Source organism: Scleropages formosus, chromosome 8, assembly GCF_900964775.1.
Source record: "Scleropages formosus chromosome 8, fSclFor1.1, whole genome shotgun sequence".
Taxonomy (NCBI): Eukaryota; Metazoa; Chordata; class Actinopteri; order Osteoglossiformes; family Osteoglossidae; genus Scleropages; species Scleropages formosus.
Window position 1 is genome coordinate 24946474 of NC_041813.1, and position 27776 is coordinate 24974249.

At 37.6% G+C, this 27776-nt stretch overlaps 2 protein-coding genes across 2 annotated transcripts; both read left to right on the forward strand.

Annotated features, from left to right (window-relative positions):
* The first annotated feature begins 36 nt into the window (after nucleotides 1-36).
* On the forward strand, nucleotides 37-14545 carry pik3ca (phosphatidylinositol-4,5-bisphosphate 3-kinase, catalytic subunit alpha). The gene is made up of 21 exons (XM_018757267.2): nucleotides 37-400; nucleotides 4456-4855; nucleotides 5046-5255; nucleotides 5596-5846; nucleotides 6355-6600; nucleotides 6887-6972; nucleotides 7154-7259; nucleotides 7578-7730; nucleotides 7808-7942; nucleotides 8193-8317; nucleotides 8411-8492; nucleotides 8631-8795; nucleotides 9107-9210; nucleotides 9553-9724; nucleotides 10400-10506; nucleotides 10629-10750; nucleotides 10921-10999; nucleotides 11125-11295; nucleotides 11389-11506; nucleotides 11589-11740; nucleotides 12384-14545. The coding sequence occupies exons 2-21, from the start codon at nucleotides 4504-4506 to the stop codon at nucleotides 12652-12654; spliced, it is 3207 nt and encodes a 1068-aa protein (XP_018612783.1). The 5' UTR covers nucleotides 37-400; nucleotides 4456-4503; the 3' UTR covers nucleotides 12655-14545.
* A 3137-nt stretch (nucleotides 14546-17682) lies between these two features.
* On the forward strand, nucleotides 17683-27336 carry LOC108937260 (major facilitator superfamily domain-containing protein 8-like). Its single transcript, XM_018757070.2, has 12 exons — nucleotides 17683-18081; nucleotides 18769-18954; nucleotides 19531-19593; nucleotides 19758-19877; nucleotides 19996-20075; nucleotides 20967-21273; nucleotides 21412-21485; nucleotides 21918-22131; nucleotides 22483-22605; nucleotides 23334-23464; nucleotides 24097-24194; nucleotides 26934-27336. The coding sequence occupies exons 1-11, from the start codon at nucleotides 18006-18008 to the stop codon at nucleotides 24175-24177; spliced, it is 1455 nt and encodes a 484-aa protein (XP_018612586.2). The 5' UTR covers nucleotides 17683-18005; the 3' UTR covers nucleotides 24178-24194; nucleotides 26934-27336.
* The last annotated feature ends 440 nt before the right edge of the window (nucleotides 27337-27776 follow it).

The following is a 27776-nucleotide window of genomic DNA, read 5'->3' on the forward strand; positions in this document are numbered from 1 at the left end:
CCCGCGCGATTTCGTTCTAGGGGTGGAAATACGGTACAAACAAATCTGTCCCAGTCTGTTTACTATTTTCGTTTGCGGCGGTTTCTCTAATTCTTTACTAGACTCTTAGCTAATTTCAGTAATTTGCGGCTGACGTTGAGTTAAGCAGTATTAAAGGGAATATTAGACTGACAACAAATCTTATTATTCTGAAAACCCAGTCTTTGAAATGTAGAATCGAGCATAGTTTTCCTTTGTATTTCAATGCTAGAAAAACAAGGGCTGTGGTTGCTATGGAGAAGCTGAGGCGGTCAGGTCGGGGGTAGGCCAAAGCCTCGGCCTCGAGTGCCGTGAGGCGGCCGAAGAAGAGGCCAGAAGCGTCACAACTTGGAGAGACAGGGCAGGCAACAGGCAAAAAAAGGTATGTTAAAACACGCACATCAAGAGAGATTTATATACTGTATGTAGTCGTCTAAGTGTAACATTAGAGCGACGGTTTGCTAAAATAATGACTTGTTCGGTTACATACAAATTGTAGAAATGATACAGCGTACGTTACGTACCTTTTCACCTACCTACTAGATCTGTCCACATGTCTTGATATCGCAGCACCTGGCTTGTCAGATAGTATTAATTTAGACAAGCTGAAACAAAAAGCATATTGTCTGGGACGCATGCCATGGGTTTTGCTGTTTTCATTTCATGTCATCATCATCATGATGGTTTCATTTTGTCTCTAGGCTAAATGATTTCGATTTATTTATTTATTTGTCAAATTTCTCAGGCGAGTGTGAGGTGGAAAAAAATTGTGCCGTTAATGTCGTGTCACGCGGCGGCACGAGCCAGTCCGTTTGCTCCATTATACGTTTCCTAGGCTACTGAGACCCAAGTTATTATATTTATAATAATAGCGCATCACTCACTGAGTTTCTCAAACTTGGCGACTGCTGCTGGCATAGTCAACTTTACACGACAAGTTTACAAACAAGGAGCATTTACAGCAGCACGGTGTTCCTCTACTAATCTAATGCAGGGTAATGGATTTGTTACAACACTACAGATGATGATCATCATGATCATAGAAATAATAATGCCTAGTGATAAAACATTTGAAGTAAAATTTTTGAAGTTCTTCACACTAAGAAGAAACATGAGTAAGGTGCAATAAAGTAATAAGAACGAGTTACTGTCGGAGACAGCAGAAGGAGGCAATTGGATCCTGCGCTCTTGGGTTGCAAGATAAGTCATAACCACCATGCCCCCCTGTGGCATCTCCAAGTAACTGAATCGTTTGCTGTCCAAGTAAACTCAGATGGCTGGTTACAGAAATATATGTAAACCCAGTACTCTGTGATTTTTAGTTTGTGTAATGAAAAAAGAGGATAACGGTAGGACGTGTCTAGTTTAAAGATTGACGTAATTTTCTAGCGCTGAAAAAGACTACCAAGCTGCCTCATTTAAGGTAAATACAGAGTTCCTTTAAAAGTACCTGTTATGTTTACAACACACAAGATCGCAGCTTTGTGACTGTGCAGCTGTGTTCGTGGTTGGAAACCCAGAGAGATCATATTTCTGTAAAGAAGTAAAAATGTGGATGATCTGTTCTTCACATGTCATTTAATTTATAAGTTGTTCAGAACAGTCTGATACTTTATTATTGTATTTGTGACTGTGAGTGCTCTGGTATGTTTGCTTTGGAATAAAACTTTTTTTCTGTGTGTCATATCTGTTGTTAGGTGTCATGTTGGGCAGCTGAATGTCAGTTTCGCTCCACAGATTAATACATTATTATCCTAATCTATATAGAAAAAGAGACTATACCAAACTAGAAGTAAAACAAAGCCTTTGTAAGAGTTGTGATCCAACGTCGGATTATCAATTTAAGTTATTTTCTTGTGGCCATTGAGGATATTTACATTTACACTTTTCTCCAAAGCGAGGTACATCTCAGCGAAAATACAATTTGTGCATTACATTAAGAGAAGGAGACATGGCTGCAGACATGTGATTAAGTAAACCTAGTTTGTTACTTTCCACTCTATGCACCGATGTTCATCGCTCAAGTAGGTGCATAAAACACAGGATAGATGAATCCTGCTCACCTTCCTACAATTTTTTAAAAAATAATATATTTATAAATATTTAATGATATTTGACAGTTTATTGTAGCTGAAATTTCATATAAATGCAAATGTGGGCTCAGTAGGTTTGATGTGAGTTGGAAAAGCATTTTGTGAGTTGTATATTGTTTTACAAATATCCTTTGTTTAGAAAAAATTTGAGCAGAAACCCTGAAATATATATGGATAGGGAACTGGGAAGATACATTAATGGAATTTAAGAGGAGTCCCGGCATACATTTTATAGATCAATATAGACTTTGAATTAAGTCACAGTGAAATTGATACTATATATATATATATATATATATATATATATATAATATATATATATATATATATATATATATATATATATATAAAAAATGATTGTGCACATTTCATATGGTTTACTTTGTAATATATTGGTCTGGATTGAAACAACCTTTTATTGCTTTCGTAATATGTTTTGTTTTACACAGTGCCTTCATAAGTAGCTCCCTGAAGTGATTTACAGAACAAAAATATTTTCCTTTGGTTTTGTTTTCACTGTCTTCTTTTTTGTTTACATTAAATCTGTTTATCATTTTCCCCTTAGCTTCCGAAGTATCATGTGTCAACTTCCCTTTTTTTATAGCTTATTTCCAGTAAATTTTAAAAATTGAAATGATCAAATTATTTATTCGATGCTTACAAAATCAGAAATGTTAAACTCCATTCCTTCTGTAAAGTTGTTATACAATACACATTATTTAACACCAACAATGGTGCGCAGTTACAGAGAACAGCTGTTAGGTTTCATGCTTGTAACTAGTTTCACTGGATTTCGGTGTAATAATTAAAGCATAGTATTGGAAATTATTATTATTTAATGGAAGGAGCTGTATTACTTGCTTCTTTTAAAAATTTTCCAGACAAAAAGAAGATTTAACAGTTCTGTGTCGCAGATATACCGCTCCTACTGAGCCAGCTGTCTTTAGCACTCAACGGGGTGCCAGACGGTGCAGGAGAGCTGATTGTGATTGACAGGGTGATGCATCTTTCTCTACTGGTAACCATCTCCTAGATGTTACTGACTCTACATCCCTAGTCAGACTGAGTTGTTTTTTCCTTTTTCTCTCCCTGTGCTGACATTATCTAACTATAGTTTATGAAATGTATTTATTAATATTGATACAGTTCTGTAGTTGGTCTTCAGTAAAAACAATAAACAAACAAATGAAGCCCTGCTGTATAAATGAAATAATTGTAAGTAGTTAAACACTGTCAGAAAAGTGTCACTTTGGAGAAGAATGGAGGTAGCATAGTGGAGTGGAGTAAAGTTGCCTCCTTTGGACCCAAAGGTCACAGGTTCAGATCCCGCCTTCAAGTGCAGTACACTTGAGCAAGGTACTTATCCTAAACTGCTCCAGTAAAATTACCCAGCTGTATAAATGGGTAAATCATTATGTTGCTTCAGAGAAAAGTTTAAGCTAAGTGAATAAATGTGAACTCATGCTGAGTTTTTCCTGCGTTGTTTTGTTGGTCTTTGAAATTTTACTGGTTAAAAATGTGCTGTTCTGACATGTTTTTCTGAACAGAGAAACTGTGGTACTGTTGTTTGTGAAAAGTTGTGTCTTAAATCTTCTAAGCTACTATTAGAGGCTTGTTGGATGCCATGATATAGCATTAAGTGGCATTTGTCATTTACACATCTTTAGGCAATGATTCATGCATGTTACATGTGTTTTGTTTTGCTAAATGCAAATTTCATGTATTGTTTCAAGCTCTCCGGTGGGTCTGGGGTTCGAGTCCCGCTTGGGGTGCCTTGCGACGGACTGACGTCCCGTCCTGGGTGTGTCCCCTCCCCCTCCGGCCTTACGCCCTGTGTTACCGGGTTGGCTCCGGTTCCCCGCAACCCCGTATGGGACGAGCGGTTCTGGAAATATGTGTTTCAAGATACAGTCTTTAAAATGTCTTTTTATTGGTTTTCCCATGGAAAAACACTCTTTAATTTACAGAAAAGAATTTAAGTGTGTGTAATGTACATAGAAACAAAATATTATCAACAGTGTATTTATGAACTAATTTTCAGCTGTATCTTTATTCTTAGAAATGCTTGGACATTAAATAAAATAATGGTGGTGTCACATAGCTTAGTTTTATGTACTTTTGACTCATCCCAAATGGATGCTCTCAAGCCTGCCTTCCAGTCTGGTTCTGCCAATTTCCGTTTAGAACAGGCAGTTTCTGAAATCCAATTCTTTTATTGTTGGAGAAGGAGAGTGCCAAACCTCTTTGTTACTGTGGATTTTATTGGTCTTAATCTTTGTCTGTCAGTGGATAATGTGTGTACAATTGTTTTTATTTATGGATTCCCATCCTTTTTCTTCCTCAGGAGAAGAAAAGCACATTTTATTGGAAAAAGCTGTAAGATTGGTGAAGAATGCCTCCAAGGCCTTCCTCGGGAGAATTATGGGGCATCCACTTGATGCCTCCACGGATCTTTGTGGACTGCCTGCTCCCCAATGGAATGATCCTGACACTGGAGTGCCTCCGCGAGGCCACGCTCATCACCATTAAGCATGAACTCTTCAAGGAAGCGAGAAAGCACCCCCTACATCACTTGTTGCAGGAGGAGACCTCGTACATCTTTGTCAGTGTTACCCAGGAAGCAGAGAGAGAGGAGTTCTATGATGAGACTAGGAGACTGTGTGACCTCAGGCTTTTTCAGCCATTTCTCAAGGTCATTGAACCAGTTGGTAACAGGGAAGAGAAGATTCTCAACAGAGAAATTGGTAGGAGTCCTTAATAATTACTTTTTTAATAAGTGGTGATTACATATGAATTATCTGAGATGTTCACACATTTAGGCTGTCTTCCATTTTTTCCAAGATGGAAACTTACTAACAACACTAACACTTGTTAGTATTCATACAATTACTGGGACACTGGTGAGATTTACAACATTGTACATTCCTGTCCCAGGTTTTGCTATCGGCATGCCTGTGTGTGAGTTTGACCTGGTGAAAGATCCTGAAGTGCAGGACTTCAGGAGAAACATTCTCAATGTATGTAAGGACGCTGTGGACCTCAGAGATGCTGGTGGGCCTCACAGTCGGGCGCTTTATGTTTATCCTCCCAATGTTGAATCATCACCGGAGCTTCCGAAGCACATCTACAGCAAACTTGACAAGGGTACTTTGCTAGTAAACCTTGGTTCTTACAAAGCATAGTTGTAAATATGAATAAAATATTGTGAAATCAAATTACCTGTTAGTTAAATAGCATGCAGAGCATTTTAGTTTTTAATTAGTTTTATTATTTTAAATTAAAAAGTGCTTTTCTGAAATTAAAATTGCATTTGTGATGTACTTTTGAATAAACTGTAGCTAGAACATAAAATGTCATTGATATAAAATAATACACAAAATCTTTATATTAAGTGAATCTAAGTTATACTTGTTATTTAATACATAGTATTAGCATGGCATCTCTCACTGAAGGACATTTGTTTTATTTTTTGTTATATTTTCAGGTCAGATAATTGTAGTCATATGGGTAATAGTTAGCCCCAACAATGACAAACAGAAGTACACACTTAAAATCAACCATGATTGCGTGCCTGAGCAGGTGATAGCAGAAGCCATCCGTAAGAAGACCAGGAGCATGCTTCTGTCACCAGAGCAGCTCAAGATGTGTGTTCAGGAGTACCAGGGCAAGTACATCCTCAAAGTGTGTGGCTGTGATGAGTATCTGCTGGAAAAATACCCTCTCAGTCAATATAAGGTAGGCCATGTTTTTTTTATTTTTGTTTTTACAGAAGCTGATCCATTGTTACATAACTGTGTGACCTCTTATTCATCTTATTCATGTTTGTGCAGCTGTTTTTGGGCTAATTAGTGATGTCTGCAAGCGGTGTAAAGTTTGAAATAATTGCACTTATTGGAACTGGAAAACGCTTACATTTTGGTCAGTTCATTTTGTTCTTGAAACAAAGGAATGAGTGAAATGAAGTCTTCCCAACCTTATGAAGGTAATGTGTTCCAGAAAAACCCATAGTAAGGGGAATTCTCATGAGTCTTAAGATATTTTTCTTCCACATTACCTGTATCTATAGGTGATAGGTGGCTAATTGCTGATGCCCCCTTTGGAATAATGTAAACAATTGTGAAAATATTTGTATTATGCTAATGATGTCTTTATTTGCAAGTTTCTGTGTTCATCGTTAAACTCTGCAGCATTGTGGAAGTGATTATTTTTTTACATTATGGGATGCTGCCTTTTTCTGACTCAGTACATAAGGAGTTGCATTATGCTGGGTCGGATGCCGAACCTGATGCTGATGGCAAAGGAGAGTCTGTATTCCCAATTACCCATGGATAACTTCACGATGCCCTCCTATGCCCGCCGTATTTCCACCGCCACACCATACATGAATGGTGAGGCCTCCACTAAGTCCTTGTGGACCATCAACGGCACTTTGAGGATAAGGATACTGTGTGCAACATATGTCAATGTAAACATTCGAGACATAGATAAGGTACTTATCATATTTTCTCTTTTTTAGTTACTTTTTATTATTGTCTGCTTTTTTCTTCTTTCTGTTAATTTGAAAAGACATTTATAGTCAAAGGTTTAGACAAGTATACAATAAGATGTTTAAATTACTAAACCTTATAGTGAAAGTATTTTACTCATGAAGGTGTAATGTTAAATTCATTACTGTCAACGGTAGTATTCTTACTGGCAATATGTTGATTCTCATAAAGATGCTGTAATAATGTAAATATCATATCTTTGAATTGCCTCCGTTTTACTATCTGCAGATCTATGTGCGGACAGGTATATACCATGGAGGGGAGCAGATGTGTGACAATGTAAACACACAGCGTGTGCCATGCTCTAATCCAAGGTATCAGACAAGGAGCTGCAATAAGTTGTCCATACTCTAAACTTGTTTTTGATTCGTGTTCTCGGAACACCGCATACTACATCTTTAGAAGTGCAGTATGTTGGTTATTTATTTCTTTATATATTTCTTTGAAATAAGCTCATTAGTATTTCTTGCTCTGAAACCTGTGCTGCCTATGCAGGTGGAATGAGTGGCTGCAGTATGACATGTACATTCCTGACATACCCTGTGCTGCTCGCCTTTGCCTCTCCATCTGCTCTGTAAAAGGAAGAAAGGGAGCAAAAGAGGTGAATATTGTTCTACTTGCTCTTCTTTCAATAGCAGTCCCTTTAGTGAGGGAGGTGCTTAAGAGCTTCAGCTGAGGACAGTAAATAGTACTTGTATTCAGTTCCACTTAATTTTGTGGTTGTTATTTGTGCCAATAAACCGCTTAAAACCTTTTTATTATTTTCATTTTATGTGTATGAAAATGGTGATTCTTACCTGTGGACTGGGTTAAGTTGGTGATGTAACTGACAGAAAAGTCAGTAGCTTAGAGTCATAAAACCATTATTAAATTGACCTTGTAAGAAATTAAAAATGTGTCTTATTTTCCCCCTTTTTAGGAGCACTGTCCACTGGCATGGGGGAATGTAAATCTGTTTGACTACACACACACTCTAGTGTCTGGGAAAATGGCCCTTAACCTTTGGCCTGTACCCCATGGGCTTGAAGACCTGCTTAATCCAATTGGGGTCACAGGTTCCAATCCTAACAAGGTAAGAGAAGTTGAGTGATGCGATATGAAAATTAATACACGTCGAGTCAGTCTAATGGCATGCGACTCTGTGTTTAGGAAACTCCTTGTCTGGAGCTGGAGTTTGATTATTTCAGCTGTCCAGTAAAATTCCCGGATGTGGTGACCATTGAGGATCATGCCAACTGGATTATTTCCAGAGAGCTGGGATTCAATTATTCTCAGTCAGGCCTGGTAAATCATGGATGTGATTATTATTTTTATTTATTTATTTTTTTTTAATTGAAATGCTTCCTCCATTAAGTTAGTTAATTTATTGACTTTGATTAACATTGTAAGTCACTTTGGACAAAAGTTTCAGATGAATGAATAATAGTAATAATGTCATTATGTAGCAGTAACTACAGTTAGCAGGAAACTAGTCACACATTTGCTTGGTAGGCATAATCACATTAATATGACTATACAAAATGTGCTCCTGCAGAGCAACAGACTGGCACGGGACAATGTTCTTATGGACAGTGACTTGGAGCAACTCCGTCTGGTGTGTAACAGAGACCCTCTTTCTGAGATCACTGAGCAGGAGAAGGACTTCCTGTGGCGTCACAGGTACTGTGCACACCTGCATTATCTTTTCCTGGGGGCATAACTCATCAGAAAAACCCTTAAGTACTAAATGTTCTTTTTTATTGTGTTCCTTAGACATTATTGTGTAAATATACCAGAAATTCTGCCCAAGATTCTCCTTGCAGTAAAGTGGAACTCAAGAGATGAAGTAGCACAGGTAGCAAAAGTGTTCTTTTTCGGCCCTATATGATAACAATACCCATGAGCACCAAAAGTATTGGTATTAATAACTATTATGTATTAACAATATTTTTAATATTGTTAATACATAATAATACTTTTTTCTTTTTTAAAGATGTATTACCTTCTGAAGGAGTGGCCAGCAATAAAGCCAGAGCAAGCTATGGAGCTGCTGGACTGTAACTATCCAGATCCAATGATCCGGGATTTTGCTGTTAGGTGCCTTGAGAAGTATTTGACAGACGACAAACTGTCTCAGTACCTCATTCAGCTGGTTCAGGTAGAATGAATTTCTCAAGTTTACTAACCTTTTAATAGAGGGTAAAAATGAACTCCTTGGCCTGCCTGGAGTGAATGAAAAGGACATTGCAGTAAACTTGGGCAGCATGGAGTTCCAGATAGTTCACTGCTGTTTTACCCTTAAACAAAGTGTTTAATGGCTTTAATTATTGGCTATAATATATCAAATCCTGTGGCAGAAGTCAAGATGTATTAATAATTGTCAAATAGATATGTTGATATAAAATTGTTACAGCTGCACTTAAATTACTTGCACGGTTTTTGTACTGAAACACGTTTATTTTGTTTTAGGTCCTTAAATACGAGCAGTACTTAGATAATCCACTGGTTCGTTTTCTGCTTAAAAAGGCTTTGACTAACCAGAGGATAGGACACTTCTTCTTCTGGCACTTGAAGTAAGTGTATTTCTGTAGTTTGTTGTCCAGGTTTGAATCCCCCCTTCATGCTTTAAGACTCTTGAGCAAGGAATTTACTCTAAATTTCCAGGAAAATTTACCCAGCTATATAAACAGGTAATCATTGTAAGGAGCTTTGCATTGTAAGTTACTTTGGAGAAAAGTGCTAGCTTACTGAATAAATAAATAATATATAATAATAAATGTAAAGAATGTGTTGTTTTGATTTGACAGTTACAGGAATACCTGAAATGCCAATAATGAAATTTTATAGTAACTATATTTTGGCTGCCGTAAGGACTTAAGAGTACATAAGTTCAGTGCTATATATTTTTGTTTTAGGTCTGAGATGCACAACAAGACGGTAAGCCAGCGCTTTGGCCTGCTGCTGGAGTCATACTGCAGAGCCTGCGGAATGTACCTGAAACACCTGAGCAGACAAGTAGAAGCCATGGAGAAGCTCATCAATCTCACAGATATACTGAAGCAGGAAAAGAAAGATGAGACACAGAAGGTAAAGTAAGCCAGCCTCATGAGCAGCACAGGGGAAGGAATGGATACTTATCTGTAGCTCAGCTCATGTTCTGCCCTAGTGTGGAATCACTGAGCTCATTAGTTACAGACAGCATGATGGGGAATCTGCTGGTAGTGCCGGTGCCTCACAGCTCCTGGGCTGTGTACTCAGTGGTGGGTTTGAATCTGGCTTTCCCCGTGTTTGCGTGGGTTTCGTCCGGGTGCTTCTTCCACACTCCAGAAATGCACTTCAGGGGAATTGATGACCCACACAGCAACTGTGCATTGTACCTCATGGCCTATGCCCCTGGAAGAGGCCCTGCACCATCACAACCCTGCCCTGTACAAATGGTTATGGATAATACATGGTTGGACATATCAGATATAGACTAAGCCCATCTCGTTTCCCCTTTCATTGGTTCTTGTCCTCCTGTGATTGGTGACCTATAGAAAAGTTTTTTGGTAATTTTTTTTGTTGCTTGGCCAATAATTTTATCTGAAAGAGTTAATAATTTTACCCATTCATGTTGCTGAATACTGAAGCAATTCACATCAGAACATTAGAAAAGTTTGCTGGAACTGGAGCCTCTAGAGACTTGTTTTAACCACTATTTTACCTGCTACGGTCAAAATTCCTCATGTTTTTTCCTCAGAGAACACTCATTTTGTTCTGTAGGTACAAATGAAGTTCCTGGTCGAGCAGATGAGAAGACCTGATTACATGGATGCCCTACAAAACTTCACATCTCCACTGAACCCTGCACACCAGCTGGGCAACCTGCGGTACATTACTAGAATTCCACCTTCCAAACCTAAGAACTCTTTTGCATTGTAGATGTTGTTTTATTTGAAGAAAAATAATTTAAGTCAATTATATTATTTTTTCCCATTTTTCCCTTCCTTAGGCTAGAGGAGTGCAGAATCATGTCATCTGCCAAAAGGCCTTTGTGGCTGAACTGGGAAAATCCTGATATCATGTCAGAGCTTCTTTTCCAGAACAATGAAATGATTTTCAAGAATGGAGATGGTGAGTCCTGAAATATTTTACATCAAATTTTGATACAAGTGACTATGCACAGTTATTTTAAAATGAATAATTCTTTTAAGCCAAGTGTTAAAAGAATGTATTGTTAGATTTTATTTTAAAACATTTTAAAATTGAGTATGCAGTGTAGTCTCTTTTTTTTAACCCTCCAGACTTAAGGCAAGACATGCTTACTCTCCAAATCATCAGAATAATGGAAAGCATTTGGCAGAACCAGGGCCTTGACTTGAGGTAATCATAGACCTTCACAGAAATATAGCAAATGAATGCATGCAGTGACAATCCCACTTAATAAGGTTAACCGAAATGCACAGTGTGTCACAGTCTGTTCTTTGTTTTGTTGTTGTTTGTGAAAGAATGCTTCCGTATGGTTGTCTGTCGATTGGAGACTGCGTGGGACTCATTGAGGTGGTGAGGAATTCTCACACCATCATGCAGATCCAGTGCAAAGGTGGCCTGAAAGGGGCTCTGCAGTTCAACAGTCACACACTTCATCAGTGGCTGAAGGACAAAAACAAAGGCGAAATGTAAGTCATCTCTAAATATTTTGTAGCTATGCTATAATGTCGGGAAGAAATAGTTTATCTGATCTTAACAGAAGGAACATGCTATTTTGTCAGGTACGATCTCGCCATCGATTTGTTTACACGATCTTGTGCCGGATATTGCGTGGCTACCTTTATCCTTGGGATTGGAGACAGACATAATAGTAACATCATGGTGAAGGATGATGGACAGGTAGGACATCGCTTTATTCCCTTTGGTGGCTCTTACCTTGTGGAAGTGAAAACCTAACCTTCTGTATTATTTCTTTTAACAGCTGTTCCACATTGATTTTGGCCATTTTCTGGATCACAAAAAGAAGAAATTTGGCTATAAACGAGAGCGGGTGCCATTTGTCCTCACACAAGACTTTTTAATAGTGATAAGCAAAGGATCTCAGGAGTGCACTAAAACCAGAGAATTTGAGAGGTATTCATTTTTCTTTCTATGCAGTTATCCCCTACCTTGAGTAGGTAATGTGTTCCTGAAAAACCCTTTGTAAGGTGAATTCTCATAACTCATAATACGTATTTACTATTAGTTTCAACGGTCAAAGTTTTAATTTGCTCCTAGCCCCAAAGCTGACACCCATTTTTGCTAAACTACCATCAAATTCCATTAAAATGGACACAATTGCTTCAATAGTTAACATAAATTATGATAGCATAACATAACTAGGCAGTTTTCCATGATTATTCTGTAGCATTGTATGGCTGTGCAGCTCATTCTTTTGTAGCTAGTATGTACAAAACGTACATATGCATGAGATTCAACTATTATGAGTCCAACCTTTAATGCAAAAGATAGGTCAAGACAAAAGAAAACAATGCAAATAAATGCACACTAATTTGCTGAGATTAAAACGGGTGAAACTAGCAACTTGCAATTGCAGAAAAGACCGTATTGTCATGAAACTTTGTAGTTGGGTTTGCGTAACTCAAATCAGTATGTTGAATCAGCAAGGTATGACTGTATTTATTAGTTTTTCATACTGTTCGATGATATAGGCAGAAATTGGTCTATTGCTGGCCTGTATAACCAAATTATTTTTCTCCCATATGGGACCATCTAGATTCCAAGAGATGTGCTACAAAGCCTACCTTGCCATCCGACAGCATGCAAACCTCTTCATCAACCTCTTCTCCATGATGCTGGGCTCCGGCATGCCTGAACTGCAGTCCTTTGATGACATTGCCTACATCCGGAAAACTCTGGCACTGGACAAGACAGAGCAAGAAGCTCTGGACTACTTCATGAAGCAAATGAATGACGCCCACCATGGCGGTTGGACAACCAAGATGGATTGGATCTTCCACACAATCCGGCAGCATGCTCTGAACTGAGGTGTGTTCGTGAGCGTGGACTCCATCAGACTGCAGAAGGCAGCCCGCCGCAGGTGGCGCAAGCAAACTCTCAAAGCGGTGGATGACACCAAGCCAACGGTGGAATGCTGAATGTTCAGTCCACAATCTGAACATACAAAAAACCCTGTTTTCTTGGGAAAAGAGAATCTCATCCTGTAGATTTTTGGCAGATGGTTACTGGTTTTGCCTGTGGTTTGAAGACGAGGGTGTTGTCCGTTCTTTCCCCATCCCCCAACTCCCCAGGTATGTGCTGCTTTTACCTGGGTTTCACCCAGGCCTGTGTTCTCATTTATGGCCTTTTGTAACAAATAAACAGCTAAACAAGGAAAGAATACAACAGAAACACTTACCTCTTTAATTTTAAGAAGCTCTGGGGGTACAGATGTCTTCCTAAAACTTTAATGCCTTTAAATATGCACAGAAAACATACTCCTGAGCAAAACAGGGTATACTTTTGTTATTCTAAGTTACTGGCCCATTTGTTGTCCCAAAAAACACAACGGAAGTGCCCAGATGTGGGATTACTATGCTGGTCGTATACAGAGTTCTTTACTAAGAGACATACTGTCGACAGTCGGCGTGGGCTGCATTCGTCGTGCTGCTGTCCGGTTCTGCACCACTCGTGAGAGCACAAGCTGTCAGTGCTTCTCTTTCTGAGCCCACAGTGAAGATTTAGTGAAGGAGATGAATGCTGAAAGTGCTATTTAAACACTTGCTGTGTAGAAACTAAGCCTTAACTGATGTGCAATGAGAGTACGCCAAGGCCCAGTACGTCCAGCGCGCTGCAGAGAGAGACTGACCCGACAGACCTCGTCGGCAGGACACACACCCCATCCATCGTGTCCTGTCAAATGTCTGCTGTAGTGAATGTTTCAAAGTACATTAATGTAAGAAGGACCGATCCCTGGTCTAGTGGCAGACATAGCGATTGTTTGAAACTGTTCATCATTTTGCTGATATGCATCTACATGAATGCTGATTTGCAGAAACGCTGGAAAACTATAGGTACTTAATTTAGGCCTAATACACTAAATTAAGTGGAGAACAGTTTTTTTGCCAGAAGGGATTTGTGTTTACGTTTTAAAATTTAAGTATCGGGTTACCTTTTTTTTTTTTTTTATGTTATCTACATTATTTCCAAACACAGCATTTACTGCCTCGTACTGTAACTCTCACAAGCTGGTATTTGTACACTAGTCCTAAAGGTACAATGAAGAGTACTCACTGACGCAAAGAGCTACTTAATCTGTAGGCAGGAATGCAAATGACTCGGTTGCCGTGCATTAACTTGAGTAATAAGTGCTTTTGTTAGGAGAATCTGGACTGTTTTGGTTTAGTATAGGTACTGTACACTGCAGGAGCACCCAGGGCCTCTCCATGGAATTTGTTGGAACGACGTCATCATTCCACGACAACCTCAGTACATAATTCTGAGCACCTGGGCTGCCTTAAATATACCAGCCACACTCAGTTTGTAGTAAATTAGGATGCTCACAAAGGGAATCTTTAAAATTGTAAATAAGATTTAACTGTGTATTATTATATTCAGGAATGTGGTCTGTTACATAGCACTAATCGCTGTTATCTGCATAGATAATGATGAACCCATTTTATATCTCCTCCTCACTTTTTAGTGTTTGTGTTTAAAAGCTTGCTTATCATTCTGACAGTAATTAGAATTTTAGATTTAGTCTTTAATGAAATACTGGAAAATGAAGCTGACACTCTCGACTGACAAAGTTAACGTGAAGCAGAGGCTCTCGAACAAGTTCTCTATTAAGGTTACTTATAATTGAAATGGGAAGGCACTGAAAACCTCACATTTCTAAATCTAATCCTCCTTTCTGTAAAAAAAAAAAAAAAAAAAAAATCACCAAAAGTTGTTGTATAGGAGTTAAAAAGGAGGGATGGTACCATGGGTTTGAACACAGAAGACTGTTAATATAAACAAATAGCTGCTTTTTTTTTTTTTTCTTTTTCCTTCATTTCCATTTTGATGGTTCCCACAGCCAGCTACTCTTCCGAACTGGTAGCATTAAGAGTGTTAGTGTATAGGCCACAGTTCAACAAGAACTCAAGTGCACCAGAGACTTCAGTAACAGAATCTTAAAGTTCTGGAGTTTTTGTATGAATTGTCCAGGTGTCTTTCCTCCGGTGTCTGCGTGTTTATATCCCCATCTGGCTCTCAAAAAAACAGTCATGCTGTCACTCCTCCATGTAAGGCATGCATCTAAAGCTACTGATTTTTACCCCCCCTTTATTTACCGGTCGGTGGAATTACTCAAAGCAGGAGGAATGTGTAACTGCGCTGTTCTGTAATTTTGCATTCATGTGAGATACTTGAGGTCCTAAATTTCTGTATACTCATCTGGTTCTGATATGCAGCACACCGTGAAACAGCTAAACAATCATTATTGAAGTATGTAGTATGTACTTTTTTTTATTATTTTTTATTTAAGGGCCATCATTTCACCCTATATTACTGGTAATGGGTCTGAATCTTTTAAAGCTTATAGTGGTGAGTGCCATTTATTGCATGATTGTCAAGTGGTCCCCCCCCCCCGCTCCCTCTTCCTCCTCTTTGCTCCGTTTGTACAGGTTACAGACACCATTGGGCTGGACCCATTTCAAATGCTCATTATAATAAGAAAAAGAAACAAGTGTAAATCATATTTACATATTTTTTCCACCTGATGTATTAATCACCAGTTTAAATTCCAAGATTCAGTTGTACTTGAATTTCATTTTTGCGCACCACCATTTTTTCTGTATGTAAAAGATTCGCACTGAAGGTTAGTAAACCTAGGCAATTTCATACCGATTGTGAATGTTTCAGTTCCTTGGTCAAGCAGATCTCTCAATGCTCTTAGTGACACTAGTTTTATTTAATCTTAGGCCAAACCTTAAATGGATAAAACAAAAAAAAATCCTATTTATGATGCTGAGTTGGCACTTACTGTATACTGCTGGAAAGAAAATGAAATGGGTATTGTACAGTTATGGATAAGTATTGAATTTATGTTTGTTCATTTGACAAAACTAAGTATAAATTTTCATAACTTTGTATCTATTACTACTATTCTAGCTATTTCTACTACTATTGTATCATTGGCCAAATGTAGATGACGCAGAGTGTTATGCATGCAGTTTTTCCCCCTTCCCATACATTGAAATTGCTATACAATAGGTTTGGCCTAAGACTGCACTCTTGATAACCATTTATTACATTTTAACTACCCAATAACACATTTTCCCCCATTTACAACTGTCTGTGTTGTGCAATGAAAACAATCACTTTGTATCTGGCTGTCCGATACTGAGTGCCATGTAATTATGTACAAATAAATTTATTTCAATTGTCATTTCATTCTTTGATGTTGATCAAGTAACCTCTTTACTGTGCTAGCAAAATACACAACTATATGAAATTATTTAAAAAAAAAAAAAAACTGAAGGAAATTGTAGTAAACCTGCAGAAAATCTAAACCAGTATTTGTCAGTACCCCTGTTGCCACACAATGTAAAATAGAAGTAGATCATCTGCTGGATTTGCTCATCCCCCAAATTCTTTTGAGCTCAACTGATCCAAGCTTACATTTCTAAGTGGTGGTATCACTACACACACACACACACACAAAAATAAATGCTTGATGGGTTCTGCACCATTACAATACTCTCACACATAACTGTGGAGCACTTGAGTATCAAGCTGAGTCTTTATATACATAAATGCTATTTACAGTCCTGTAGAAGTCTAAATACCACTTGTCTGTAGCTTACACACTTGTTTCCATGAATGCTGACAAAGAAAAAAAAAAAAACTTAACTGACCTGAAGTGCTTTAGCACATGGCAGAGCAAATGTATTGCTAGCACTGAGTATATTTTAATTTAATGTGAAGAGGAATGCAGAACAACAGCCCTCAGTATTTCTGCTTTAACAAGAGTCACAGGGCTCTGGCCCTCAGTGAGATGAACCTCTTATGAATGAGAGGAGAAAAGAAAAAAAAAAAAACACTTATGATACTGGAAGAGGAAAAAAACATTAGTTATTACAGAAATGTATGTGCACAGCTAAAATCTGACATTTTAATTTTTTAGTTTTAGCTTTAAGAGGAATCTGGGTGTTTTGGATAAATTGATGCTGTTGTGATATTTTCAAATAAGGGAATGTGGAGACAGAGTACAACAAATTTGCATGAAATTAATTATTAGTTGGGTGGCACAGTGGGTTTGACCGGGTCCTGCTCTCCAGTGGGTCTGGGGTTCAAGTCCCACTTGGGGTGCCTTGCGATGGACTGGCGTCCTGTCCTGGGTGTGTCCCCTCCAGCCTTACGCCCTGAGCTGCTGGGTTAGGCTCCGGTTCACCATGACCCTGTTTGGGACAAGTGGTTTCAGATGGTGTGTGTATGTAATAATTATTATAAACACATTTATTTACATATTTGTAAATTTGAACAAATTTATAAGTTCTCATTCAATAATTCAATAATTGCTCATCCTAAGGCTGGCTGATGGTGGTCCAGAGCCTATCCCAGAAACACAGGACACTCCCCGCACAGGATGCCACTCCACTGCACATCTGCTGTGCGGAAAATGTTTTTATTCATGGCATCCGGACCGAGGTTCCGGACGCAGCGATGAAGGCTGTCACCTTACAGTCAGAAGGTCTCCGGTTTGCATGCCCCATCCTGCTGTTGTGTTCTTCATATTTACAGTTGTGTGTTACTCTGGGGTAAATACCAAGGGTATTAATTAAAGAGACTCAGTAGAAATACTCTGCTGTAGAAAATGGATGAACAGTCTAAAATAATAATGAAAAATCACAGTGACCACACTGTTACAAAGCCAAAAAAAAAGGCTGATTTGAACAGCGAAGAAGTTTGTTCTGCGTTTAAATTTGTTCAGGCAAACAAAGGGTGCTAGCAGTACTGACAAGCGGAAATCACATCCGTTCTGACGATATAACTTGATTTCTAAGTTTAGCAGAAGAAAACGCTTTGGGTTTCTAGGCGGAATATTAATTTATTCGTCCACGGCTATTCGCGCAGACCCCCAACAGGGCGTTCCCTCCCCGTTACCGCCCCCTGCCGGTCCGGCCCCCGCACTGGTGCTGCTCCTAATTGCCGGCGGTTCGTCCTTCATTTGATAAGACAAGGAAAAAAAAAAAAAAAAAAAAAAAAAGGAAAAATGGAGCGAGCGCTGGGGTCTGGATGCGAAGTATAAAATCTCAGCAGGATTCATACGCACGTGTTGTTTTTATGAACACAACCGTATTTTCCGTGTACAAATTAGACCGCGTCGTTTGAAAAAGGAGAAAAAAAAAAAAAGATGGATCATAGACGGAAGAAGAAGCTGACCTTTGTCACGATTCTGTTAATCTTCCTTCTTAGTGGAGTCGAGTACGGTGAGTCGCCTTCGTCCCGATGACGTTTTAAGACGCCCGTTGCGGCGACGCGCGCGCTCCTGTACCCCATTTCTGAGGCGATTTACGTGTCAAGGTGTGGCAGGGCGCTACTTGAGCGAGAAAAGTGGCTTCTTTTCACTCCGAACTCTTTTTCAAAAAATTGTTCCATTTCCCCGCGTATTCTAAGAATAGAGTCCTCGAATGTTATTATATTTTAACTTTAAGTACATCTACAATGTTCCAGTATGTTCAGGACAGAACAGGGAATCTGTGTGCTCCCGTGGGTGTGTCCACGCACGTATGAATAATAATAATGATTCTTACCTTTGAATAATTATTTTCTTTTTAGTGAAATTTTTTTTTTTTTTTTTTTTTTTTTGGATGCACAGGTGTTTGTTAGACTGTTCTCTGTTCTATTTACCTGTATCCCTACTTTAAACTGAGTTTATGTTAAAGCCTGATTTTTAAACTTCTTCTCATTGTTCTTATTATTTGGTTAAATTATTTTTCAAATTTTTTTTTATTCATATTTATACACATATTTATCCATTCACTAACTGCTTATCCTGTTTGGGTTGTGGTGGTCTGGAGCCTACCCCGGGGTCACTGGGCACAAGGATCCGTCGGTCGGTATGACCAACAAAAAACAGGTGATGCTATTAAAATGATACCCATTTTCACCCTCAGCTGTGATCCTGCCAACCATATGGAGGTATCTTCAGACTCTAGAAGCAGCACCATACTTTCTGGGTCTTGGCTTGTCAGCGTTCAGCCTGAGCGGACTCCTTTCGGGACCCCTGTTTGGCTACTGGTCTGACAGGACTCGCTCCACCAAGGGCATTATTCTGTTCGCAAACCTTTTTGAGATTGTGGGTGAGCATCAACTGTGGCTTCTGACAGTGCCTATGAAAATTTTAGGGCCTATGAATGAGGGAGAACATGTAAAAGGCAGAAAAAAGTAAGGAGACATTAATTGCACTAAAACTTTAAAGTTAAATTTTAAAAAATGTAATTCTTTCTTTGTAGATGCTTGAAGAGAAAAATTTTTCTTGACATTTATCAATCACATTGTTTAACATTAGAATAGTTTAAAGTCTGACATGCCAACTGATGTAATTCAATTTACCCGTGTTCCTGCATATTTTGGAGTGGAAGTTACTGTCGTGTATGGAGTTGATTGGAAGTGTGGAGCAGATTGTGATAGATGATGTGATTTAAGTTTTTGGAGCAGTTAGGAGATTGGAAGAGAAGTGGGCTTGAAAGATAAGCTTTCACACGCTTTAATTGTGAGTGGGATTCAGTAGTCCTGAAGAACACTGGGAGTTCTCTCCACCACATAGTAGCCAAATCCAGGTTTTCCTTATTGGAATTGTCATGAGTGGTCCACATACTGCCTATGTAAATGAACATGACAACACTCTTGCTCACCTCTCTTTCTTTAATCCCCAGGGAACTTTATGTATTTCATGGGCTACTCAAAGTGGTTGCTGTTGTCCAGTCGTTTTGTAGCAGGTAAAGAAACATGTTTAATACGATTTAAACTTTCTGGGAATCTGAACAAAAACTTTGAGCAAATGACAGATTTTAAGCTTAATGCTGTGTATGATAAGTAAATATGTAGTGAATGAGGAAATTGCATGTCTTGAGTGTAACAAATTTTGCATATTCATTTATAGGTATTGGTACAGGTGCTGGCTCATCCATTTTTGGATATCTGACTCGCAGCACAGCCCTTGAAGATCGTGCTATTGTCTTTGCAGCTGTGATGGCATCCCGGCAGGCTGGGCTCTTGATTGGTTCGCTGTCTTCTTTAAGCAGTTTGACATTCAGGCCTAATGTTACTTAAATATGCGCACACACGCTTCCCCTGTTCTCATGTATTTTTCTATATGTTCAATTCCTCTCAAATCACAGGTCCAGGGTTGAACATCTTCCTAAGGTTGTGTGATTTCCAGCTTGGTCCATTTGTTGTGAACAAGTACACTGCTCCAGGAGTAAGGAGTCAACATGCCTGATTCTGCTATTTCATATTTAACCGAAAAGAAAAAAAAAAAAAAAAAATCTGTGAACAACATACAAAGAATGGTTGAGTTAGCTACTGGTTCTGAAATGTTCCTGTTTCAATGTTTAATTCAATTATCAATGATATTATCCGCAAATCTTTTGGAAACCTTATTCCATACTTCATTATTGTGTAATGTATAATTTGACTCCTGCTTGCAGCTTTGCTGGTCTGTGTTGTAATTGTCTGCCTGCAATGTGCAATATCTGTGGAGGCAGTACTAGTTTATAATCAGTTAATTCTGGTAACAATGAAGTTCTCACAGATGGATGTTTAGGGGGGTACTTATTCTGGGTTTATTGGTCTTTATCTCTTTTTTTACAAATAATTCAAAAATAATTGTATCATCATGTTTAGTATGTTTTATGAATGAATGAAGCATCATTAATTCTAGGGGTAAATTCTAAATGGGTTCAGCAGGATAAATGCATATATACAGATATATAAATGAGCTGAATGAGCAAAGGTGGACAGCCATACAGTATTATAGAGTAGTTAATGAAAGACTGCCTTTTTATGTTATAGTGATTAATGTTAATTTGTGTTGTCCATTTCTCATAGGTTTTCATGATATTTAAGTATATGTGGGTGTCAGTTTTTGAGGCTCAGGAATACATAACTTTTTCCATTGAAACTAAGGGTAGTTGTATTTATACATTTCATACTTTTTATGAGTTAGAATTCACCATACAAAGGGTTTTTTAGGAAAAAATTCCTTTTGTAAGGTGGAGAGAGACTGTACAATGCTTCTTTTAATAAACTTCTTCCCAATTTATAAGATGTTGAGGACAGGTGAAAATAAGAACACTCCCTCCCATTCCAGCTGTTCATGTGCCTGCTCTGGACGTTGCTTGAGCTAGCAGTGCTGCTGATGTACTGGGACCTCCCTCCACAAGAAGGCAGTAACAGCAATGTTTTGGTGAGGGAGGTGGAGGAGGAGGGCGAGAGCGATGAGGAGAAACTTCTGATGAGCTCTGAAGAGCACTCTGGGTTTTACGGCACCGTTTCTTCAGAGCAGTTGCAACCGACTGCAGGATGCAGCACTGATTCACCTAGTCTTCCCCCACCCCCCTCTCCCTTGCCGCTATGTATTCGTTTGAACCCCTTCAAGAATGTGAGCACCAGTGGGGGTGAGTCCCTTCTTGCCTCCTTTCAATTTTAATATCCACATGACTTTCTTCACTTCTTCTTGACATTGTAGCCTGTGGTTTTTCTCAGATTCAGACATGTCATTGTGAAGCTCTCCTAAGTGACCTTTCTCTCTACAGATCTTCTGAGGGAAGAGGTAATGGTTCTTCTCATGGCCCAGTTCATCACACTCTTCAACCAGACTGCCTTAGAGGTGTAGTATCATTCTGAGTTGTGTCCATGTGAACTGTACTCATTTGCATTTTTATTTGCTTATTTATCTCATACTTTTTTCCACTTCACTTAAACTGTTAAGCTGCTTACAATTATTTATCTATTTATAAAGCTAGGCCACTTTTACTGGAGCAGTTCAGGGTAATTACCTTGTTCAAGGCTGATGCAGCAGTAGCCATTTGTATAATGACTCACCATTAAATATAACTCCACACTCACCCAGGTTATTAAAAACAGGTTTATCATCTTATTTATCTCTTTATAGTTTGTTTTGTTTAGTTGCTTTATATATAAGTATGTCAGACAAATGGAATCTTTTAAAATTGTAGAATTTTCCCTCTTATTATTGCGTTGTAGTGTGCAATGACATGAAAACATGGATAACTGTTGTGGCTTCCTTTGTGAATCACAGGCCATGGTGACTCCTCTCACACAAAAGTACTTCAACTTTGGTGAGCTGGAGAACAGCGTGATGTACTGCATTTGTGGACTGGAGGTGATAATCACGTTCTTCTTCCTGCGCTGGCTGACTGGACGCATGGCTGAACGTGAAGTTCTGGCCTTAGGACTGATAGTCTCCAACATCTCTTGTGTCTGGTGCCTCATTTTCCTGACCAACCCTCAGGGTGAGTTCTGCTGTCTTGTGTTGAAGTGAACAAATTGTGACTGTGTGTGTGTATTATTTATATATATATATATATATATATATATATATATATATATATATATATATATATATATATATATATATATATATATTATTATTATGAGAGAGAAGAAATAATATAGATGAAATATAACAGAAGCTTCAAGTAATAGACTAAATATTACAAAAAGCTTTGTGATCCAGACAAATGTACCCGCATACAGTCAGTTTGAAAATGGGTGGGGGGGTGTTACTCTTATGTCATAACTGGTATACTTGACATTTTCAGCCTTTTTTTTTTGTTTTTTTTTTTTTTTTCTCTCCCTCCCAGGTGGGTTCCGATGGCAGTTAACAGAGTTCATAATTGGGGTGTTCTTACAGGTACTAGGATTGCCCTTTGTTAGTGTTTCCTTGGTGTCCCTCTTCTCCAAGATAACTGCAGAGAAGAGCCAAGGTGAGCAGCATCACTCCATCATGGCTCTACCCTAACAACAGTTTGGCGGATAATAAGAACTTCTATATATAGGGTTCTATACAATACTTTGTCTTTTGGAAGCTGTCCAACTTTCATATGAAATACATTTTTAACTTCTGTATGAAATACCTCTATTTTCTACAGAAAATGTGGTGTTCTCGTATTATGAACACTCAAAGGCAAATTTTTTAGTTGATTTATTTTATGGTTGTATTTTTTCCTTAGCCAATTTTTGAATATTTGTTTGAGTGAATGAACTTCTGTTCTTGCACCCAGCCTTTAGTTGGCAGTAAAACACGGTCAGACAGACTAAAGAGATGTACCAGTCAAAGTGGAGAATGAACAGAACCTGCTTCACATCCAGTGTTTTCATGTAAAGGCTGGAGCACAACTCTGGGGTTGATGAAAATAGAACAAATAAAAAAGTCTTTTCATTCATGATAACCTTATCCAAGGTTTTTATGAAACCTAAGCCATGAATAAATTTAGGGACATCTGCATTAGGTATTTTGTATTTATGTAAAACTACTGTCTTAATTTTGTGTATGCATAATGTGAAAGTCTTAAGTAGTTATACTGCATTTTAAGATGCCTAAAGAAACTTTCTATATGAAATATTTTTTTACAGTATACATGGAAATCCTGGTGTCATGTGAGGCAATGCAGTGGCACTAAATTTCACAGTAGTATCAACCTAATTTCTTCAGGGTTCAGCCAAGGCATTCGTCGCTCTGTAGGAGGACTGGCCACTATTCTAGGACCCATTTGGGCTGGGGGCCTTACAGGGAACCTTTACATCATGCTAGGGGTCATGATGGGCCTTCTCACGCTGCTCTCTGTAAGTTCTCCTTATGTGAAATGTCAGAGAATCAATGTACGACTTCTTTCTACGCTTGCTCCTTGTGTCTCAAACAATCAAGCTACATGTTTTCAAAGCTGCAGATATTTTCCAGTTTGTCTTTTTGTCTTCTGTTTAGAAGAGAACAGATATGAGCTGTGTTTCCCGTTGAGCTGTTAGAAGGACGTGTTGTATGGGTTACTCTCATCTAATTCAGCTTGCTTCCAGTGTTTGCAGTTCATGTCTTGTTTGTGACTGCTGGTAACATTACGAGGCAAACGTTTGGCAAATTTTATGGAATGAATCCATCAACAGCTGGGATTTGTAGTGATCAAGTTTTATTTTAACTTTAATAATCTCATCTCATTTTAGTCCGCCCCCATTTTATATTAGTTTATCTTGAAAATAATACAGAAATTGTACTATAACTGTCCAATATTTTTACAGTACCTAATTCAAAAACCATCTGTGTTAAGCTTTTATTGAATGTGGCTTGTTCATATGTTGAGCAGTCAGTGTACTGAATGTAAGCTTTTACATTTTCTAAAATTGAAAAACTTTATCTTTAAACTGAATAGCTTATTGTTTTTCTTATATACATTTATAGGATGTTGTCCCTGCCTCTGTTTCAGGTTATGATGTTTTTCTCCTACAACCGCCTGGTAGAACCACGTATTGTACAGCATGGTGACATTTCAGAGGATTGTGGGTAAAACGGAAGGCAAGAAAGGTAAGGGGTGGCAACTACAACAAACCAGAAATTTGCACTGCAAAGCAGTGAATATTTTATTCTGTCACATTTTCCCACGGATAGTATAATGTTAATTAAAACTTTACTATGATGTTCAGTTGTGTTCTACCTAGAAAATGCATAATTATTGCTCATGTCCTGCCAAGTTAAGAACCTGTAAATCATACTTAATTTCATTTTGTTCTTTTAGAAGTGTATTTAATGTGCTTCCTTTGATCACAAGAGGGGGCCATTGTTCTGTTGTTATAGGAAACATAGTGCATCATCTCGCTTTCTTCTCACTAGTTCTCGTAACATGATGTATTAGCGCGTTAACAGTTTTTTACAGTTCTCTTTTAAAACATGAAAACAGATTTAAGATTTGAAGTCTCTAAAGAATATGGTGAGGAGCACTGGAACTTTATCTACTACAGTAAATGCTTTGTGTGCACAGGACACCATAAAAATAAAATGTCTATTATAGTGCTAGCAAGAGCAATAGTGATGGGTATGGTGTCAAATATTTCAGTATCCTCTCTTCAGCTAAATGAATTCATGTAAGGAAAATTCACATTTGTTCAAAATGTGAAATTAATTTGGAAAATGAGGGGAAAAAAACATTTTAAAAATAGACAAATTGGCTTTTTTCCTTACATTTAGCACTAGTATCTTCACTGAAGGTCTGATTTGTAAACGGTAAACTCATCTTTTCAGAAGTCACATTTATTCACTAATGTATGAAATGCTTAAGTTATTGCATCTATTTTATTTCATAGGAATAATTCACATTTAAATCACTTTTATTATTTATTCATATGTTGAAATGGGACAAGCTGTTTCAGTGTGTGTGTATATGTTGAAATAATTGTCATCTAACAAGCTAAAAAAATGTGTTCAGAGGAAAAACGGTGTCACAAATCGGTATGCTCTAGTATTTTTCTCCAGTTGATTTGCGACAGACATGTCCCAGTCTTAACTGTAGAATAAAGAAGTTCTTACACTGTACTCAAATAACACAACTATGAACTTGCCTACAAAATTTGGTTTAAGATATTATTCCGATGTGGCAAACATCTAATTTATACTTGTACAAGGATACTTTAATATCCTGACTACAATAAAATCCTGTAGTTTTTTTTCTACTATGCTAAATGTACAGAAAATGGTATATTTAACGAAAATAGAGTAACACATGTACCAAGATTAAGCGATTAGCCTTGGTCTTACCTTTCACTACTGCAATAAAATTTTTTCAATTTTATTTTTTTTAAAGAAATTTCAACTGAAACTAGTACATAACTTTCAGAAAGGGTAAACTTTTTCAGTGTCATAGTAGAATATTAATAATTGCAACTTTTTATTCTTTCATTTTTATTCAGTTTTTGTCATGATTTATCACATTTTTGAAGTAATGAGAAATACATTAAAATACAGTGCATTATAACATTTATTTTAATTTATAACTTTACTCTTTGTAGGCTAATATTTTCTGAACTTTTGAAGCATGCCATTCCATATTTATTTTGTAAGAAGTTTAGCCCTGCTTTTTATTTAGTTTTGCTGAATGGATTTTCAAGGGGAAAAAAAATATAGTATCCTATTAACTTAAAAGTTTCACATCAAAAAGTAATTTTGTTTCTATGATCAGTAAGCAGGCTCTAGCAATTTTTTTTGAAAAATCTTAAATATATTACCCGTATTGAAACCGAACGGCTCTCATATAATGTAGTGCTTGTTTTTCAGGCTATTTAACAATATTTTACTACAGTTGAAAATACTTTTTCGCAACTGTACATTCCTTTTCGGGATTTTGTTTTATAATTATTCCAAAAATAGAGACAAACTGCAAAAATAATTGACAAAATAAACATGGGTTTGCTGAAGTCACTTTTTTAAAGTATAAAATTTTACTTATTTATTTTGGTCATTCCTAGACTTTTAGTAATAATAGAACACTTTAATAATATGTTATATAGGTATTTATTAGTGGAAATTGTATTAAATAACAAATCAAGTTATTTTAAATAATTGCATCCGTTACAATACTTCTACAGTACTGCCTTATTTAATAGATTTGTTTCAAAAATACTTTGCGTCCTACCTTAAGTGAACAAGATAATTTTTAATTTAAATTTAAAAGATGTAATATGCACAAAATGGTTTTCTAATTCACGAAGTCTTGTTGTTTGAAACAATAGAGGGCGTTGCACATCCATATAAATCCCAAAGGACTCCAATACTTCCTGATGCAGACTGAGCTAATGGGGGACGAAAGACGTTCTAATTCCTAAAGTCCCCTTCGCTACAAAAATGTCGAGTGTTGAACACAAAATATTAGCGTGCCCTTTCTGTGAACTCGATCAGTGCTAGGGGGTAGACAGGAGTGCTGAGAGTATGGCACAAGTCCAGCAATATAGGGTATTTTTATTCTGTTTTACTGAACCGGCTGTGGCTAGGAGGAGAGGTCTGACCGCGCGATGACCCCGTGTTTGGGGTCAGAAGTTTAGGAAATGGTCACGTGTTTGATTCGACGTAATAGTCATGGGAGGGGTTTATCGAAAACCAGGTTACAAGACGTAAGCTGTAATTGTAATATCGTGAAAGTATAATTGTGGACGGGTGAACTTTCTGTGAACTCGATTATTTTCGGTTGGGGGGGGCTGGAGTTAAAATGAGGCCAAATATGTAAGAGTTGTTGGAACACAATATTTTGTTTTTTGCTGTTGTTTTTTTCACTAGCTCATCCCCGTAGCATGCCCGAAGATTGACCTACAGAGAGCGATGGCAAGGGAATTTCGTGGAGACTGGGACATGGTTTCTGTTGAACAGAGCATGTTACTTTCTGTGCAACGACAACGTTTGCCAGCCATTTTGCTTTCCTCACGTCCCTGTATTGGGAGGATTTAGCATTTTTACATAATATTCAGCTATCTAATACATATGGGAAGGGAAACGATAAAAAAAGTGGAAATATAGCGACTATCAACAAAATTTATATTATGTTCACTTCATTGAGTTTTGGTAAATATAGCATTTCACCCCCCCACCCTTATAAGATCACACTTTGTCCTCTAAGTGCTATCCAGTATTATCACTTGATTGCTGGAATTCCAAAATTAAATTTTTTTTTTTAAATTGTTTTGAAGGGTGTGGCTGTCATCGTTCATGAAATCGCTTTAATTTGTTTTTCCTATCAGTCTTTTAAGCTCATGTAATGTTATTACTAATACTATCTGTTCTCTCTGCCAGCTCTATATGCTGCTACCCATGTAATGTAAGCTAGTTTAAATGGTGATAGCAGACAAACTCACTGTACTTTGAGAGTCACTATCTGCATCTTTATTTCTCTCCCTATTGGTTAAATGCGCTTTTGTTTATTCTGAGACTCACATTGCTTTAGAGCAAAAGCATCAGCTTAATTAATAAATTTAAAAAAACTTGTAATTTTTCTGCAAGGATTATCTGATTTTGAAAAATTATTGGTGAAGGAAGTAATTAAGGAAAGATTCAGTAATTTTAAAAGGATAAGAGATAAGAAATATCAGATAAAGAAAATCGAGTTGTTGATTTGTGCTGTGTTTT

Bases quoted from the DNA above. Each gene is read 5' to 3' on its own strand.
- pik3ca (XM_018757267.2), top strand. From the start codon at position 4,504: ATGCCTCCAAGGCCTTCCTCGGGAGAATTATGGGGCATCCACTTGATG. The intron at 7,943-8,192 runs GTAAATCATGGA...GTGCTCCTGCAG, and splicing joins ATTATTCTCAGTCAGGCCTG to AGCAACAGACTGGCACGGGA. The intron at 11,507-11,588 runs GTAGGACATCGC...TTCTTTTAACAG, and splicing joins TGGTGAAGGATGATGGACAG to CTGTTCCACATTGATTTTGG.
- LOC108937260 (XM_018757070.2), top strand. From the start codon at position 18,006: ATGGATCATAGACGGAAGAAGAAGCTGACCTTTGTCACGATTCTGTTA. The intron at 18,082-18,768 runs GTGAGTCGCCTT...TTTCACCCTCAG, and splicing joins TCTTAGTGGAGTCGAGTACG to CTGTGATCCTGCCAACCATA. The intron at 21,486-21,917 runs GTGTAGTATCAT...TGTGAATCACAG, and splicing joins TCAACCAGACTGCCTTAGAG to GCCATGGTGACTCCTCTCAC.